Here is a 16504-nt window from a genome sequence, read left to right as displayed (position 1 = left end):
CGCGAGGTATGGTAGGAGACCCTCTAGTTTACCGTCCTCTTGTTGCGGAGGAAGTTAGGCACCCAGAGTCTCTCAGGAAGCCTTAAACATAGATTTCCTACCTTCGTTAATCTTCCTGCTCTATCTTCTGTGTAGATAGAAAAGAGGCCTTGTTCAATGAGGTGGCTGCCACTGGGGAAGACAGACACAGTGGGAAGAAAGATGCGAGAGGAGACTTGGCGGGGCGGGGAAGGGTGCTGGAAGTGAACACGTCACGGATTCCGGTGTCTGAAATGCTGCCCTGCAGGAAAGGCCTCCGACTCCATAGGGAAGGCATTTATTAGGGAAGGCAGGAGGACTGCGAGTTTTAAGCCAGTTTGGAACACATACAACACACCCGTTTGATCAAGGAAAAAAAGAAAAAGATATTTAACTTAACTGCTCTACGGCGCATGCCCAACCTCGATTAGAGGGCCCTGGAGATCAACTGAGGCTTTTATGCCCTTTTTATTTTTATCATCACTCAAGAACTCCCAAAGAATTATGGAATAATTCAAGGAATTTTCTTATTTAAACTATTTTCAAGCATTTAGCAGTGGTCATTGAGATCTTACTTGTGTGGGAAAAACGTCATGAAGAAAGGACATGGGCACTGAAGTCTGATTTGATGTTTCCACGCGGCTCCTGCTGCTTGGTGAAAGGTGCACATGCCTGCAGGCTTTCGTTTTTCAGCTGCTCTTTAGCCTACCCACTGTGTGATTTTAGATGATAGTGCGTATTTTTACGTTGTTTTCTATTACAATAGAACCTTGTGTTTAGCTTAAGGCTATCCAGACGATGATAGTGATTCGCGAATCAACTGTGGATATTTTCAATTGTTTCAGAGGGGAGGTTTATCTATAATTTAAGGAGCAAGACATTTCTAACAATGTGAGTATGGAGCTTCTCCCTTATCTATCTTCGTGTTCTCCACAGGACATAGCACAGTTCTAATATTTAGTGCACGCGTGTGTCACACACTTTTCTTCTCTCTTCAACCACGGAGGTTGCCGTGGCACGTGTGTGTTTTTGTGACTGGTTCTGTGCTATGCATACCATAGCGACTTAGATGGGGAACAATAGGGGAGTTCTTGCCTTGTATTCAGCATTACGGGCTTAACTTTGGTGTGGGTAGGATTGCTCTATGATTCCAGAATTCTCTGTTTTCCCTGAGACTACCAGGAGCAGCTTCTCTCTTTCATTACTTGTCTTTCTTCTCAGGAACCCAAACAGGGTTTTATTGCTAAATACCAAGGCTAAGCTTCCCCAAACACAGCTATATAACTATTATCTTAATATTTCTGTGTTTGCTCCAAGCTGGGATAGCTTGGCTGATTGTCTCATTATTTTCTGTCCCCCGCCGTATCTCACTGGTGGTTTGTTTTGCTTTCTAGTTGAAGTGAATGATTTTCCTTGCTTTCTATAATGTACATACAATGTACATACCATATTTTATTATAAAACTCTACATTTTGACCAGAGTTAATCCATTACACTCTGTAATATTTTGGTGGCATTAGCGTGTACTCAGGACATGGTTTATAACTTTGTCTCTTCCTTCATATTCTGTGATGTTTTTCCTGGGCATGGCTTTCTGATTTGATGTATGCTCCTTGCAGTCTTAAGAGTTCTTCACAGATCTTCCTGCAGTAGTCTGCTCATGACATTCCTCTATCTACACGTCCAAGTCCACTTCAAACCTATTTGCTTTTCATCTTGAGGAAACTTAGAAGAGCCTGTAGATCAGGAAGATCCGTCCCAGTGACTGTGACTATAGAAGCTCATGCAGAGGGGACCGAACTACTGCTTGCCCTTAGAAGAATGCAGTGTGATTTCAGTTTCAGACAATGTTTTGAAGCATGAGGCTTGAGATCTTCAGAGGAAACTGTCATATGGGGCCATCTCAGGCCTCATAAGTGGAATAAAAGATAATTATTTCGCCTGTAGTCAGAGAAGACCCGGCTGTGTTGTGCCAAGGTTCTTGGACAGAGTTTTTCATCCACTGAGAGTCTTCTACTACAGTTATAAAAAACAGAATCCAAAGAAGACATCCCCAGTCCCATGAGCCCCCAGGGCTCAAATGTGTGTGAATTAGATTAGCTCAAATGAAACACTCATTTCCTACTTAGGACAAACTCATGGTCACAGACCTGAGCATTTAATATTCTTCCGTCCTGGACATTGGTCCTCTCTGCCTCTCTGACACTTGTAGAGTTCATGGAGCCTGGATCCTTGTGGTCCTCTTTTATCCCCTGTCCACTGCCTGCCATTTCCCCCATTGGGTTCTTGGCTCGTTTCTCTTTATGTCAGTTTTACTCATTCCTGTGTGCATGACTCCAGAATCCATGAACCATGTATATAGGAAGGAACATACAGCTTGAGATGCTTTTTGGTGACCTCGGCCCTCAATGGAGCACAGATCATCCATTTGGCATTATCTCCTGATGGCGAATGCTGATGATTTTTGGCCTAGTCTGTAATCATAACTATGTATTAAATAGCAAGCAAGTGAATGCATAAACAAGTGACTGAACGAATGGATAGCATATCTCCCACTTAGATTCAATATGACCAGAGCTGAGGTGTTTCCCTTCAGTCATGTTTATCTTGAGTTATTTTTCCTCCTGCTTATAATAATGTGTATTTACAGCTCACAGATATTAAATATAAGCACGTGAATTTACATGGAGTTTGCTATTATAACAAATAGGCAGAATTTTCTTATGTACCCTGAAGAGCCACACATTCCAAATGACCAGTGCACTGAGGAACAGAGTGATAGGGGTTCCCGGTCTCTGTGCTGCCAGTGCATGGCACACGTGCGGCAAGGGAGAGAGAGCCCGGAATGGACTCACAGGACAATGTGTGTGCAAAGGAAACAGAGATAGTGATAGTGAAGGGAAGTATCCACAGCTCTCTGCCACTCGTCAGTTAGTTGAAGCAAGCCTTCACTTCTTCCTTTGATTTAACTCAGTGAATCTTGCCAAATCCATGGCTGCCGTGTAGTTTTAGCACTTCTCTGCAAGCGCCAGCCCAGCAGGCCCAAGTGAAGATCAATACTTTCAGTAAAATGAGGTCCAAGTGCTTGGTAGTAATTGGGGTAGGAATATATGATTTTTCCTTTTATGATTGGCAGTTTTCATTTAGTGTGGTCTTTAAGTTCCCCCGTATTGCATCATATGTCAGGAGAGTCTCATGCTGCGTCTTCCCATGATGGGAAACAAGGAGGAAAGAGAGCATGCTGAAGAGCGTGTGAGATGGGGAGAGAGGGTGGAGGCTGGTACTTTATGAGCGGCCAGCTTTCACAGCAGTTTAGTCAGCCCCCACGTCTCAATCAACTCAGACCCAGTTGATGGGGAGAACTAACCTAGCCTTCCAAGAAACACTTTGATCTGTTCCTGAATGTGGTACTCTGATGTTAACTCTCAATATGCTCGGTTGGTGTGGTAGTTTAAATGTCATTGGCCCCATAATCCTGAAGGATTTGCCTTGTTGAAGTAGATGTGGCCTTGTTGGAGGAAGTGTGTCACTGTGGGGGCGGGCTTTGAAGTCTCCACTGCTCAAGCTTTCCTCAGTCTGACAGACAATTCACTTCCTGTTGCCTTCTGATCAAGAGGTAACCACCACCATGCTCCCTGCCATGATGATAATGGACTGAACCTCTGAACTGTAAGTCAGCTGCTCCAATTAAATGTTTTCCTTTATAAGGGTTGCCATAGTCATGGCATCGCTTCACAGCAATAGAAACCCTAACCTTTGGAGAGCAAGCTTCTGGCACATGGACCTCTGGGGACAGACACCATACAGCATAGCTTAAGCCTAACTTTTCTTTCTTTTTAATGTCACCATCTTCTCTATCACGTTATACCTTATATGCTGGTTTACATGGTATCCTATCTCCCATTTTGGCTAGATTATCAGCTCCAAAAAGACAATGGGTCCTGCATCCGTGTTATGTCTTTTGGGGGATATATCTAGTGTATAGAGTAATGAATGTGATTTGAGTTGGAAGGCAAGGGTAGAAGGAGCCTCTTAGTCTGGAAAATTACTTGGGTGGAACTAAGGAAATTTGTTCTTACAATTACCATAACTAGTACAGGACACAACATATATAAAGCAAAAGTTAGAGAAAGCCCCTGGAGACCCTCAAAATCATGTGTGTGGAAAGGAGTTAAGAAGTGTGAAACAGAACGTCTTAGTCTTAGGTCACTGTGCAGGTACAAGTGAAGGAAAAAAAAACCTGTTGATTCAAATGCTAAGTGAAAAGCAGACTTCTGGCCTGTGGTCTGTGAAGTACATGCTAAGAGCCATTAGTGGTATTTTGTGCCTTTATTTGTAGAAATGAAACTGTGACTTTATATTGACAATATTTCTAAAACCCAAATGTGAAAAGAATATTCTAACGGAAATATCATTATTATCTCACCCATGTTTCCAGGGCTGCACTGGTAGCACTGGTGTGGCCGGACCTGTGAATAAGTGCAGTAGCAGAGTCCAGGGCTTTTCACTTGCTAGGTCTGCTGATAAAACCTGCAGATAAGAGTTAGAAAAAGGAAGTGCTGATAAAACCTTCAGATAAGAGTTAGAAAAAGGAAGTGGCTTTGTCTACTGTTCTAGCAGGAGCAGAAGTCCCAGGCTTCTCCCCAAGTTGCCTTTGACAATGTTATTATTTATAAGATGAAGCAAAAGCTGGGCGACAACACCTGTGCAGACCTGGTGGTTTCCTTGGAGACAGTTCCTCCCCTACTCTCCGCAGCACCGTATCTGATAGAGACACTCTGATGCTCTGGGCTTCTGCCAGTGGTACTTTACTACTTGGCTGTGTGCTTTTTTTTTTCTAACCAAAAGGCCACACCACTAAAAAGAAAAATAAAAAATCCTTTCTCCTCGTGTCCCTCTCTCTTTCCCTTTTATTGTTTGGTCTTTATTATTTCTTCTCTCTTATTTTTCTTTTTCTCTTTAATGCTATGTACAAGTGATCATTCTAGAAAAACTAGGTTATTATTATTATTAGCTATCTCAGGCATTTCATCTCCACTGAACACACCCAGCTGGACTTGTAGTCATCATTGGAACAACGATATTCTTAGCCACCTAGTTGTGAACATCAGAAGTCTGTTTCCCTCCTCACCTTACATCTATCTAGTCTTTCAAAATATTCCTCAGCGTTGACTCACTCCAGTTTCTGTGACCCACACTCTCATACTTCATGTTTGCTAGGAAGATAGCATCCATGTCTTAATCTCTCTCTCTCTCTCTCTCTCTCTCTCTCTCTCTCTCTCTCTCTCTCTCTCCTTCCCTCCCTCCTTCCCTCCCTCCCTCCCCCCCTCTCTCTCTTTCTCTCTCTCTCTCTCCCTCTCTCCCTTCTACTTGTAAGCCCCTGTGCTCTGTATTCATTGCCAAGGGTGCGACTTCACACAGGCTGATATGACCAGGCCCTTCAAGGGTTCCTGCCTCCTTTGCTGCTTGAAGTTATACCTGAAGCTCTCCAATGAGCAGAAACCCTTAGTGTCAGCTGAGTTTCTTGCATTTACTCAAACCACCAGCCCTACTGGATGACTTTCAATTTTATCAGTGTTTTTTATTGATTTCTCTCAAATTATCCCTTCTGTTTCAACCTTGAACCCCTCGAGCCCTTTAAGCCTCCATGTCGTGAAAGAAGATGAGTGTTTTCTAGCACTCTGTTGTGAGCTGTCACGCTGGCTGTGTTAAGGGAGAGCTTGTTAAAGTCTTGGCCTGACATTTGAATGCAATCTCTAATGAATTCAGTGGAGCACTTTGTGGCTTAAGCAACCCGTTTCCTTCTTCCAACTGGAAACTGAGCAGGTAGCATTGGGTCAGCATCCATTTCAGAGTAATGACAACAGAAGATGTGGAGGTGTGTAAGATTAAGGATGAGGGCTCTGGTTTGTTTGTTTTGTTATTTCGGTGTGGCTAAGGGTAGTGTTTACTTGTCTTTTCAATTTCTCCAGTATTCTACGCTGTTGCGACTGTGGTGGCAAAGACAGACCTCAGACTTAATACTCCTCCACATGGAAGGGATGAGAGAGAAAAGGGGGACCGGGTGGTACTGAGGCAAATAATCCCAGAGCACTACTTCTCGTGTGAAAACGGGAGGGCTGTTGCTAAATGATCACAATTAAGCAAAAAGATAAGAAGCGTGAAGTCAGTTTTGAAATGGTAACAGTTACTAGGATTTCAGCCCTGATTGGAAATGCATTGGAGAGCGGTCAGTATAGCTGAGAGCGTACATAAAGCAAGTTGGTAAATGGAAAAGAGGCACATGTGTTCATACATAGACGGAGTCTTAGAACACATTGAGGATAAAGTTAGTGTTGATTAAGTTGAAGAGATGGGGAGACAGATCCAGCTGTTAATTTACCAAAGACTATAGATGTTTGGACTCTTCAAGACATATAGAATTTCCTTATTTCTAGTTATTTTCAGAAGCACTACCTTCCAGAGTCCTCTTCCTTGACAGAGGAAGAGAATGTGTGTGAAGATATAAGCTTAATAACTTCGTTCCTGCTTCGGCATGCTCTCCTCAAAGGGACAGCATTGGAAGTTTTCTACAGTGAAAGCTATGGTCTTGTTCTTCACATTTCAGGACCAGTGATAAAAGGAAAAACTTGGCCAAGCAAAAAGCCGAGGCTCAAAAGAGGCTGTACGGTCAGAATTCAATCAGAAAGCTTTCCCCGGGCTCCTCCGACTGGGAACAGCAGAGGCATCAGCTGGAGAGGCGGAAAGAAGAGTTGGTACGGGGCGTGCGGGGCTTGGTGTATTGGCTTATTTTTATTCTGACGGCACTGTGGTGCATAGTGAACCCTGGATAGGCGAGTGCTCTGTCACCCAGCTACACACACCCCAGCCTGGTGTGAACTTTTAACAACATCCCCACAGTTTGAGCTGCGTGACTCATCACACTTTATAAAATCTGTTCCCTTTTAGAAAGAGAGACTCGTTCAAGTACGAAAGCAGGTCTCGCGAGAAGAACATGAAAACCGACATATGGGGAATTACAGGTAATTCTTGCCGTTTGTTTGTGTGTAGTTGGGTTTTTCTTCAGGCTACTAGTTCACAAGTAATGACACAGAGACTTCTTATTAATTATAAAAGCTTGGCCTATAGCTTAGGCTTCTTCCTAATTAGCTCTTATAACCTAGTTAACCCATTTATAGTAATTTTTATTTTAATCATGTGGGCTCACCTCTCTTCCACTTGAACCCCTGTTTTCTCTCTGTGTCTCCTGGCATCTCTTGCACACCTAGATTTCTTCTCCTCTTCCTTTCTCGCGGGAAATCCCACCCATACCCCTGCCTAGCTATTGGCTGTTCAGCTTTTTATCACACCAACCACAGCAATACACCTTCACACGATGGGCATGCAGCCCCATCCCCACATTTGTTTTATTTTTTGTTTGTTTTAGAGAGAAGAGGTGTCTGAGCAGTGGGTTTTTTCATTACGAGTGCTTTTTTGTTGTTGTTGTTAGCTACAGCGCTTCACTCACTATGTTTCAGGAGAGGAAAGGGGGCTGTAAGTAGACGGTTTTAACTGGGGAAGCTTTTGCCAGCAGGCTCTGCTCTGCCAAGGGAGGTTTTTAACCAACTGTTACTGTAGGTATTTTAAGAAAGTCAGAATTCGGGTATTCTTGTATTCTTTCTGATAGTTTTTATGTGATTGCTGTACTTCGTTGTAAGCCTAATTGCTTAACAACCAGGCAAAGTAAGATAGTGCTTGAAGTGTTTGGATGGAGGTGGGAGACAAGGGTGTGGGGGTATTCACAGTATTCCCCTGGGAAGCAGGGAAAGGTATCCTAATGTTCTTAGAAAGATGTTCTATCCTCCCAGCTGACATTGCCTCCTCAGAATTCAGCAAAGGGTGGGGGAGGGGTGTGGATTTTCCTATCCTTCTGTTAGATGTTCTTTCCTGACATTAACACTTCCACAGTTGCAAAGAGAGGCTAAATTAGTTTTTCCACTCAGCATCTACCCTGTTTTCATTTCCTTGCCCCAAAAGATCATTTAGATGAATATCTGTAATTGCATAGTGTCAACACACGCCAACACCAGGTCCTCAGTACACTCTCCTCAAACATATTCAGCACACCCCTGATACCTTCAGCATTATCCCAGATCCTCAGCACACTCCTCTCCAAGTTCAGTATTTCACCAACGCCCAAACCTGTTCTTCAGGCATTCTTTTCAGCCGGACGCTATGCTATACCTTGTAGCACTGTGAAACATTCAGTGTATGCCTCTATGTAAATGCTAACTGGTATACCAGATGGATATTTGTGACTCCCCCTTAATCATTCTTGTTTGTTTCTAGCACCTTCTTAGCTTGGAGCAGGGAGGGCAATGGTTTTCTAAACAGCTGATTTTTAACTGTTGAATTGTGTTGAATTCTTTTAAGGGAATGGGTTTTTCTGATTTTCTTTTTGTAGGAGAATTTATCCTCCTGAAGATAAAACACTGCTCGAAAAGTATGAAAGTTTGCTGGCTGTTGCCTTCCAGACCTTCCTGTCAGGACGAGCAGCTTCGTTCCAGCGAGAACTGAACAATCCTCTGAAAAAGATGAGGGTAAGAGGGTGACGGTTTGTATAGAGATAAAAAGAAACAAGTCAAACATTATGTCTTTAGTAAAGAACGGGGGGAGGAGGGAGGGCAAGGAACGGACTCAGTAGGTAGGATCGCTGTTGTCTAAGCATGATGGCCTGACTCCAAATGCTCTATACCCTGTACAAAGCCAGTTGTCACCACACATGTTTTCAGGGGCAGAGATAGGAAGATCCCTCGCCTTGCTGTCTGCCAACCTGGTTCAGGTTCAGGGAGAGACCCTGTCTCAAGAAAATAAGGCAGAGTGATAGAGTAGAGAGCTTCCACTGACTTCTGTATACATGTACACACATGTGTGTTTGCATGCACCCATACAAATACATACATACATGTGAACTCAGATACACATACACACAAACACTTCATACACATATATACATGGACATACACAGGCATACATATATGCACATACATACATGTACTTATACAAATACACACACACACACACACACAGAGATTGGGTGCCACCCTAGCCACACATTTAGAAACAATTTTCTTTGAGGTGGTTACATTTCAGAGAAAACCAAGGAACTTCATAAATAGTATACATACCAGGATAAACTTTGAGCAGATAATTCTGATATTGCATTGTAATTTCATTATATTATAATATCTCTTCTAATATAGATTTATGTCTGAAACGATAAATCCATGGCAGTAACCCAATGACTTGGGACACTCTGGTTTAAATTATAGTCAACACTGCAGTAGTTTGTCTTGATGCTACATAGACTTGGCAAATGAGAGCACGTAATTAAACACAGGCATGAGGTCCTAACAATTGGGAAACTGAGGCAGGATTGCTTAGATGGCATATTGAGTTTAAGAGCAGCCTGGGCTACAGAGCAAGGCCCTGTCTCAGAAATCTTTAAAAAATAAAATGTTCCCTCACATCTCTCTTTCATTTTATTTATCTGTTTCATTTCCCCTTATCACTATTCCTTTTATCTGGAAATTTTCTGTGTCCTGCCCAGTCCCACAGCTGCTTATAAAATAATCACTCAGAGGCTTAATATTAATTATAGTTGTTTGGCCATTGGCTCACGCTTTTTACTAGCTAGCTCTTACTTTTAAATTTACTCATTTCTATTAATCTGTGTATCACCAGATGACCCAGGGCTTATTGGTAATGCTTTGGCATCTTACTCCTCTGGCTACTGTTGATGTCTTTCTTGACCCTATCCCTGTGCTTGGATTTCCTGCCCGACTATATTCTGCTCTGCTATGGGCCAAAGCAGCTTTATTCATCAATCAGTAAAAGCAACATATATTCACAGTGTACAGAAAGACATCCCACATTACTTCTGTATCCTTCTCCTTTCTCCTCTTCCCATCTCTCTCATTTTTTCTTTTCCCTTGTACATTTTCTCTACTTTTCTCCTCCCTCTTTTTTTCTCCCCTTCTTTATCCCTTTATCTTAATGAAAGATCTATTAGTTATATATTGCAGTATAACAAACTTCTGTATTTATTTGCTTCTTATTGTTTGGTCCTGACTAGTAACAGCTGAATGGTTTCTGATCTTTCTTTGGAATGAATTGTGTGGGGGAAGACATGCTTGCCTTTAACTGGGGCTAGCATGCCTAGGTGACCTCACTCACATGTCTGGGAAGTCACATAAGATGTTGGCACACCTGGGAGCTGGCTGAAGGTCTCTATTTCTGTGTGGGCTCTCTTCATATATCGCCCTGATAATGTCTAAAGGTGACAGATTTACCCAGTAGAAGTTATCCATGGCAGCCTCTGCCAAGATTTAATGGAGGACCCCAAAGTGGAAAGCGACCTCTCTGCTTTGTAGGGAAGAACCTAACCCTATCTAGAGAATTTAATTTCTTTACTCTTTGTTCGTCTGTAGCTTTCTCTTTTAAAATATGCGACTATTAGTTCATCTGGAGTTTTTAGGATGAAAATATTTTTCATTATTATGTTTCTTCTGAACAAAATCTTCCTTGATATTGAGTTTGTAATGATGCTGTCCATATTCTTTGTTGTAGGATCATAGGCCAAGTCTTCTGCATTTTAAGAGCCATCTTTCCTAGACTGGAATACATTTCTATTATGAGCTGTGATTCCTAGTTTTTTTTTTTTCAGTAAACTTTACGGGGATATTGAAGTTTAAATCACTGTTATATGAACATAGTTTTGTTAGTGTTCATGCCTGGATCACACAATGAGATGATTTATTATTCAGTTGTTCAGGTTTGCTCAGCTTCCAATGGTGGTGTATAGTCTCATATTTTTTACCTTTGGCTTCAAAATAAATTTAGAGGAGCATAAGAGGAAGCTATTGGGGTACGTAGAGATTTCCTCTACCAGTAATGGTCCTAGAATGAAAATATTTCCTAAGGCTGTAAAATATTCTTGCAATAACAAATGTTTCTAAGTAGCTTCACTAAATGGTTCCCATTAACCAAATTCTAATGTTAAATTCTTTCTAAATGAAACGCTCAGGCCAGTTTTCATGGGTCGAGTTTTAATATTAAATTATACTAATCAGTATAGGAATGATTAATAGGATGAAGTTGGGAAATGAGCATGGACTTTTACACATCTTAGTGCTCAGTGAACTCACTTAGGAAAGTTGGGGGTTCTGGGATTTTTGTAGTATGCTGGAAAGGACTTACTTGCATATGGTGATTGCACAATGGACTTAGCTGTGTATTGTGCTTATCACCAGATTTGGTTAGTTTCTTGGAGAGTTTGTCTTTTATATTTCCTTCTTTTGTCCGAGTAATTACCACTGCATAGCTTCTAGAATAATCACTGTACATGAGCTGGACGAGATTAATGAACTTGTAAAAGGTCTATATTTGCTTAGTGATCACAATTCTAATCATGTTTTTGAAGGAGGAAGATATTTTGGATCTCCTGGAACAATGTGAAATTGATGATGAAAAGCTGATGGGAAAAACTGCCAGAATCCGAGGACCAAAGGTGAAATGTCTCTGCCTTGCATAGTGCCAAAGTCCATGTCACAAGGGGAAGCCATTCCTCCTAGGTATTTCCTGTAAGAGCTATGATGCATAGGAACTTCAGGAATTTTGTGTCCAGTAAAGGTAAAACCAGGCAAATGGTGTTATCTCACACTCACAGGTGTTCTTTCTTTGGCTGCCTTTAGATTTTTGGTTCCTTGCCAAGTGCTAATGGATGCTTAGTGACTCAGATAGGCTGGAGTGAGGAGGACTTCCCTCTTCCAAGTTCAAAGTCAGGCTTTTGTTCTAGTCCCAGATAAATAACTAACAAAGAAATGTATAGGATTATAGATAATGCAGATGGTGACTCTAGAGATACATTAATGGGGAGTCATTATGTCTGTTTATCTAATTCCTGTACAGTGCATGTCCACATTGCTAATAGGGAGCCCCTTCTATCTGTCTAGTTGCTGTACTGTGCACGTCCACATTGTATGTTTAGTTTAGCATGATCCGACTCTCCCTTTCCTTGCCCTCCTCTCATGCCATTAGTTTCCCTTGTCTTCCTAAACTCTTTTATTCTTACTATTATATTAAATATGTGTGCATGGTTTTATGTATCTGTATAAAATCCAGGAACCACAACCGAGAGAAAATATGCAATATTTATCTGTGACTGTCTTAGTTCACTTGGTAGGGCTATCTCCAATTGCATCTGTTTTTCTATAAAGGACACGAATTTGGTTTCTTTTTTAATTAATTAATTAATTTATTATGTATACAATATTCTGTCTGTGTGTATGTCTGAAGGCCAGAAGAGGGCACTAGACCCCATTACAGATGGTTGTGAGCCACCATGTGGTTGCTGGGAATTGAACTCAGGACCTTTGGAAGAGCATGCAATGCTCTTAACCTCTGAGCCATCTCTCCAGCCTCTTGAATTTGATTTCTTAATGGCTGATAATTTCACTGTGTATGTGGACCACATTTTCCTTGTCTGTTCCTCTGCTGTTGACATTTGGGTCAGCTCCACAGCATAGCCATGTGAACGGTGTATAATAAGCACTGATATCAGGATCTCTGTGCTGTGTTGTCTTGGGGAGCTCTTCTTTTGCTGACTCAGTGACATTGACAGTGTGTCCATAAAGATAGATTCAGCACTTAGGAATGGGAAAAGCTGTTGTGTAGGCAAAGAGAGGCAGATGTTTGCTTTACTTCACATCTGTTTTGTGGTGATGTTCTACAGTTTCATATATGACACATTCTTCAGCAGCAGGGAAGCAAGAAGTTGAATTTGAGAAATCATAGACACATTTATCAGTGTGTTGCTTTTTGTCTCTATTTATATCTATATTTATGGCATTTTCAAGCCATCTCTGCATTCATAGACACGTTTGTTAGGCTTTCATGCTTTAATACCTGTTAGTAAAACAGTGGAGAAAAGAACCCTCATTGATACATTGCTAGATCAGTTGAGACTCCCTCCAAACAAAGCTACACCATGATACTCTGTGAATTTGCCCTGGTACCACCATGTAGACTTAAGTTTCATAACTCCTCCTCCACCTCTTTCCCATAAGTTATGCCATTTTAGAGCTTCTGTGATGAGTCATTATTTGTGTGAGATTGTGAATACCTTGAAGGTGAGAAATGGATTTTCAACTTATCTGTAGCATCTAAGAGTGCCTAACACATCACATGTTCCCAAAATCTATTGGTCAGAACTGTTGAATGTGCTCAAAAGATCCTTATTAGCTAGCTGGAGAGTAGATAGGTATTTGTCAAAGCAAGGTGTAGGAGGTGAGTGTTTGAATAGAGTGTAAATGACAAGGGTTGACAGAAGACAGCTTCCTGGCAGCATTTCCATTTGAACTGGAGTTGCAAAATGAGCCCTGCTCATGTGGTTGAGGAGGGACATTCCAGACAGAGCCCTGTAGTTGTGATGCTGCTGTACCAGGTATGAGGGAAGTGTGGGAGTTTGTGACTTTAGGAGGGAGAATTGGAAATAATGCAAGGGGATCCTGGCAAGGTGTACATGTGTGAAGACCTCAGATGTTAGACATTATTCTCAGCTGAAAATTCCTGTGAGACAGTATACTTAGATTATTTAGAAAAGTGAATGCCCTTATGAATCATGACTCCATTTGCGGAAACATTTAAGGAGTTTTTAAGCTTTGAATATCTTATAGGTACCTTGCACCAACCAGTTGTACTCCTGGAGTTTCTAAGATTTGCATAACAATCACCACAGTTTGCCAAAGCCAGCTTGAGACTACCTGGGGACATAGCATCCGTGCTACAAAGGCCCTGAGGCATCATATATTTTCCTTCATATTAGACTTACCATCCAAAGGAAAGTGTGATGGGTCTCAGGGAAGAGCTCCCATTGTGTATTTTCCAACTTCTGTCATATAAGGTGAACAGGAAGAGTTAACAGTGTATTTGCTGAAATGAAATGGATTGGGTAATTCCTTAATTAATTATTTAGTTAAAGTCAGAAGCATTTCTAAGTAGATGAGCACAGCACAGTTAATGTAGAACAGTATCTATAGTTTTTATTTAAGTTTCATCAGGGTGTCTAATATGACCCAAACGTCTAAAGAGAGCTTCCATTTCAGAGGGACAGTGCTTCATGGTGAACACCTGTCACCAAGGTCTTCATTAGTTGAAGAATACTTTGAAATGTCCTTTATTAACTTTGTGCTAGGATGAATAATGGCGTCTTACTTATTTAAAAATTTTAGGAACATTAATTAGCCACAAATAACACATAAAGCAGTAGTGATGTTCTTAAGTTGGTGCCCATAAGTTGTTTATATCTATACATTGATGTATTTTTATATCTTCTCGGTTTCATAATTAAACTGTAAATAAAATCAAGTAGCACAATTTGTGTCACTGCACTTTCGCAATCCCATCTTGGAATTCTACTGGGAGTTTGTATTGCTATGACTCCTATTTACTTATCGATTGACCAGTATGCTTGCGAAACACAAAGGTTCGGCGGTCCACTTCCTCTGAGACTTTTTTGTATAGGGCTGAACAATTATGTAGCCAATGTCTGTGAAAGCATAAGCTGTGTTCTGCTTGAAGGAAGGCATCCTGCAAACCCGATCGTGCCACTGTTCTCTTGGGGCATGCTAAACTTCTGAAGAGACATCTTTTCTCTGGGGTTCATGTTTGCCAAGGTTGTCAGTGTGTTTGATGACTGTGCTACTGGCAAACATTTTTATGTATTTCTGCTTGAACATTTTTAGTACTCTGTAAATATTAGACTATCAAAAGGAGAGCATATGTTTAAAGACAAGTTGGTACCTAGTGTGTTCAGCTCCTTTCCAGCTTTAGTTTTGTATTTCATTTTTTTTTTTTTTGGCACAAGCTGTAACTTTTACATCATCATGCTTTGGATTGCTTTGTATTCTAGATGCTTCTTAGAATGTTTCTCCCTTCCTCCTCTCATCCTACGCGGTCACACTGGAGGGACATAGCTTCTTTCCGTAAACTCCCATGGCATCCAAAGAATTCATTATGATATACAATAACAACAAAGCCACTAGTTTCCAACTGCAGCAGCCTGTCTCAGCAGGAACAGGGGGTGTATGGTGGGTTTAGCAAGCAGGCTTAAAATAACTCATTTACAGAACTGTCTTGCACACACTTTCTGAAGTGAGGCCATCCCATCTCTCCTGCTGTCCCTTCACCTGGTATCTGTATCTATCATGAGGAGTGGAAGTAGACTGATTCTATTGAAAATATTAGGGCAGAGCGCCACGCCAATCAGACCTGCGCAGAGTCTCTCTGTTCAAAAAGCTTCATACCATAATGATTTTCATATGCCATGTTGTAAGATGTCACACTGATGACAAAGCAGTTAACCCACTGTGGCCAAACTGTGTCAAAGTTAGAAATTCTCTATGAAAGGTCTCAAGTCATCCATAACAAATTGAGTAAAATGTTTATTTTCCCAAATATACAGAAAAGCTCGATGAGACCAGCCTTGGGTTCGATTCTAAATAAATAAATAAACGAATGAATAAATATCAACCATGAGCTAGGCACGTGAGAGCATGTGAGCACTGCCTTACTTCCGGCACATCATCTGAGCCGATAGATTCTTGGGCTCTGTTTGAGTGCATGATCACATGACCTTTTTTTTTTTTTGGTTTTTTGAGACAGGATTTCTCTGCATAACCTCTTTGGTTGTCCTGGAACTATTTTTGTAGACCAGGCTGTCCTCAAACTCACAGAGCTCTGCAAGCCTCTATCTACTGAGTATTAGGGTTAATGGCTTGTGCCACCACCACCTGGCTTGAAGGCATGATCTTCTAATGGCTTTTCTTAGTTCTGATGGAGGAAGGTCATTGGTTAAATAAAAAGAAGCTGCTTGGCTCTCATTGGTTAGGAGATAGGTGGGAGGACTAAACAGAACAAAACGCTGGGAGGAAGAGGAAGTGAGGTCAGACTCGACAGCTCTCCTCTCCGGAGCAGACGCCTAAGAGAGACGCCATGCTACCTGCTCCAGGCAGACACACGCTATGAAGCTCCGACCCAGGATGGACTTAGACTAGAATCTTCCCGGTAAGACCGGTGCTATATAGATGATAAGAAATGGGCTAGTCCAGGTGCGAGAGTTAGCCTAGAAGAGGCTGGGTAGAAATGAGCCAAGCGGTGTTTAAATGAATACAGTGTCTGTGTAATTATTTCAGGGCATAAGCTAGCCGGGCAGGCGGCTGGGGTCTTGGGGACGCAGCCCCGCCGCCCTTATTACTACATAGTTCCTTTGTCCTTCTTGCCTGTCTTTCTCCCTCCCCATCCCCACTCCCTTTTGAGTGGATGAATCTTGATGTCTAATCTCTCTGTGTAGATGGATGCTATAAAGTAGTCCCACACTAGCTCAGAACTGAGTATAATAAGGGGTTCTTTATTTAGGGGTAGACTCACAACAGATCACAGTCCTCTG

General features: G+C 41.7%; 1 protein-coding gene across 2 annotated transcripts in view; it reads left to right on the top strand.

The window, feature by feature from the left end:
• Ttll7 (tubulin tyrosine ligase like 7) overlaps positions 1 to 16504 on the top strand; it is a 114935-nt gene that overhangs the window by 57106 nt on the left and 41325 nt on the right. For both annotated transcript variants that reach the window (XM_075981114.1, XM_075981115.1), the window contains 4 exons: positions 6626 to 6773; positions 6967 to 7040; positions 8462 to 8597; positions 11480 to 11566. In XM_075981114.1, the coding sequence (XP_075837229.1) occupies positions 6626 to 6773; positions 6967 to 7040; positions 8462 to 8597; positions 11480 to 11566 (445 nt within the window). The remainder of the gene's footprint in view (positions 1 to 6625; positions 6774 to 6966; positions 7041 to 8461; positions 8598 to 11479; positions 11567 to 16504) is intronic.

The sequence above is a fragment of the Microtus pennsylvanicus genome, chromosome 7, assembly GCF_037038515.1.
Source record: "Microtus pennsylvanicus isolate mMicPen1 chromosome 7, mMicPen1.hap1, whole genome shotgun sequence".
NCBI classification, from domain to species: domain Eukaryota; kingdom Metazoa; phylum Chordata; class Mammalia; order Rodentia; family Cricetidae; genus Microtus; species Microtus pennsylvanicus.
The sequence above is the reverse complement of the archived record's forward strand: the minus strand, read 5'-3'. Positions and strand labels throughout refer to the sequence as shown.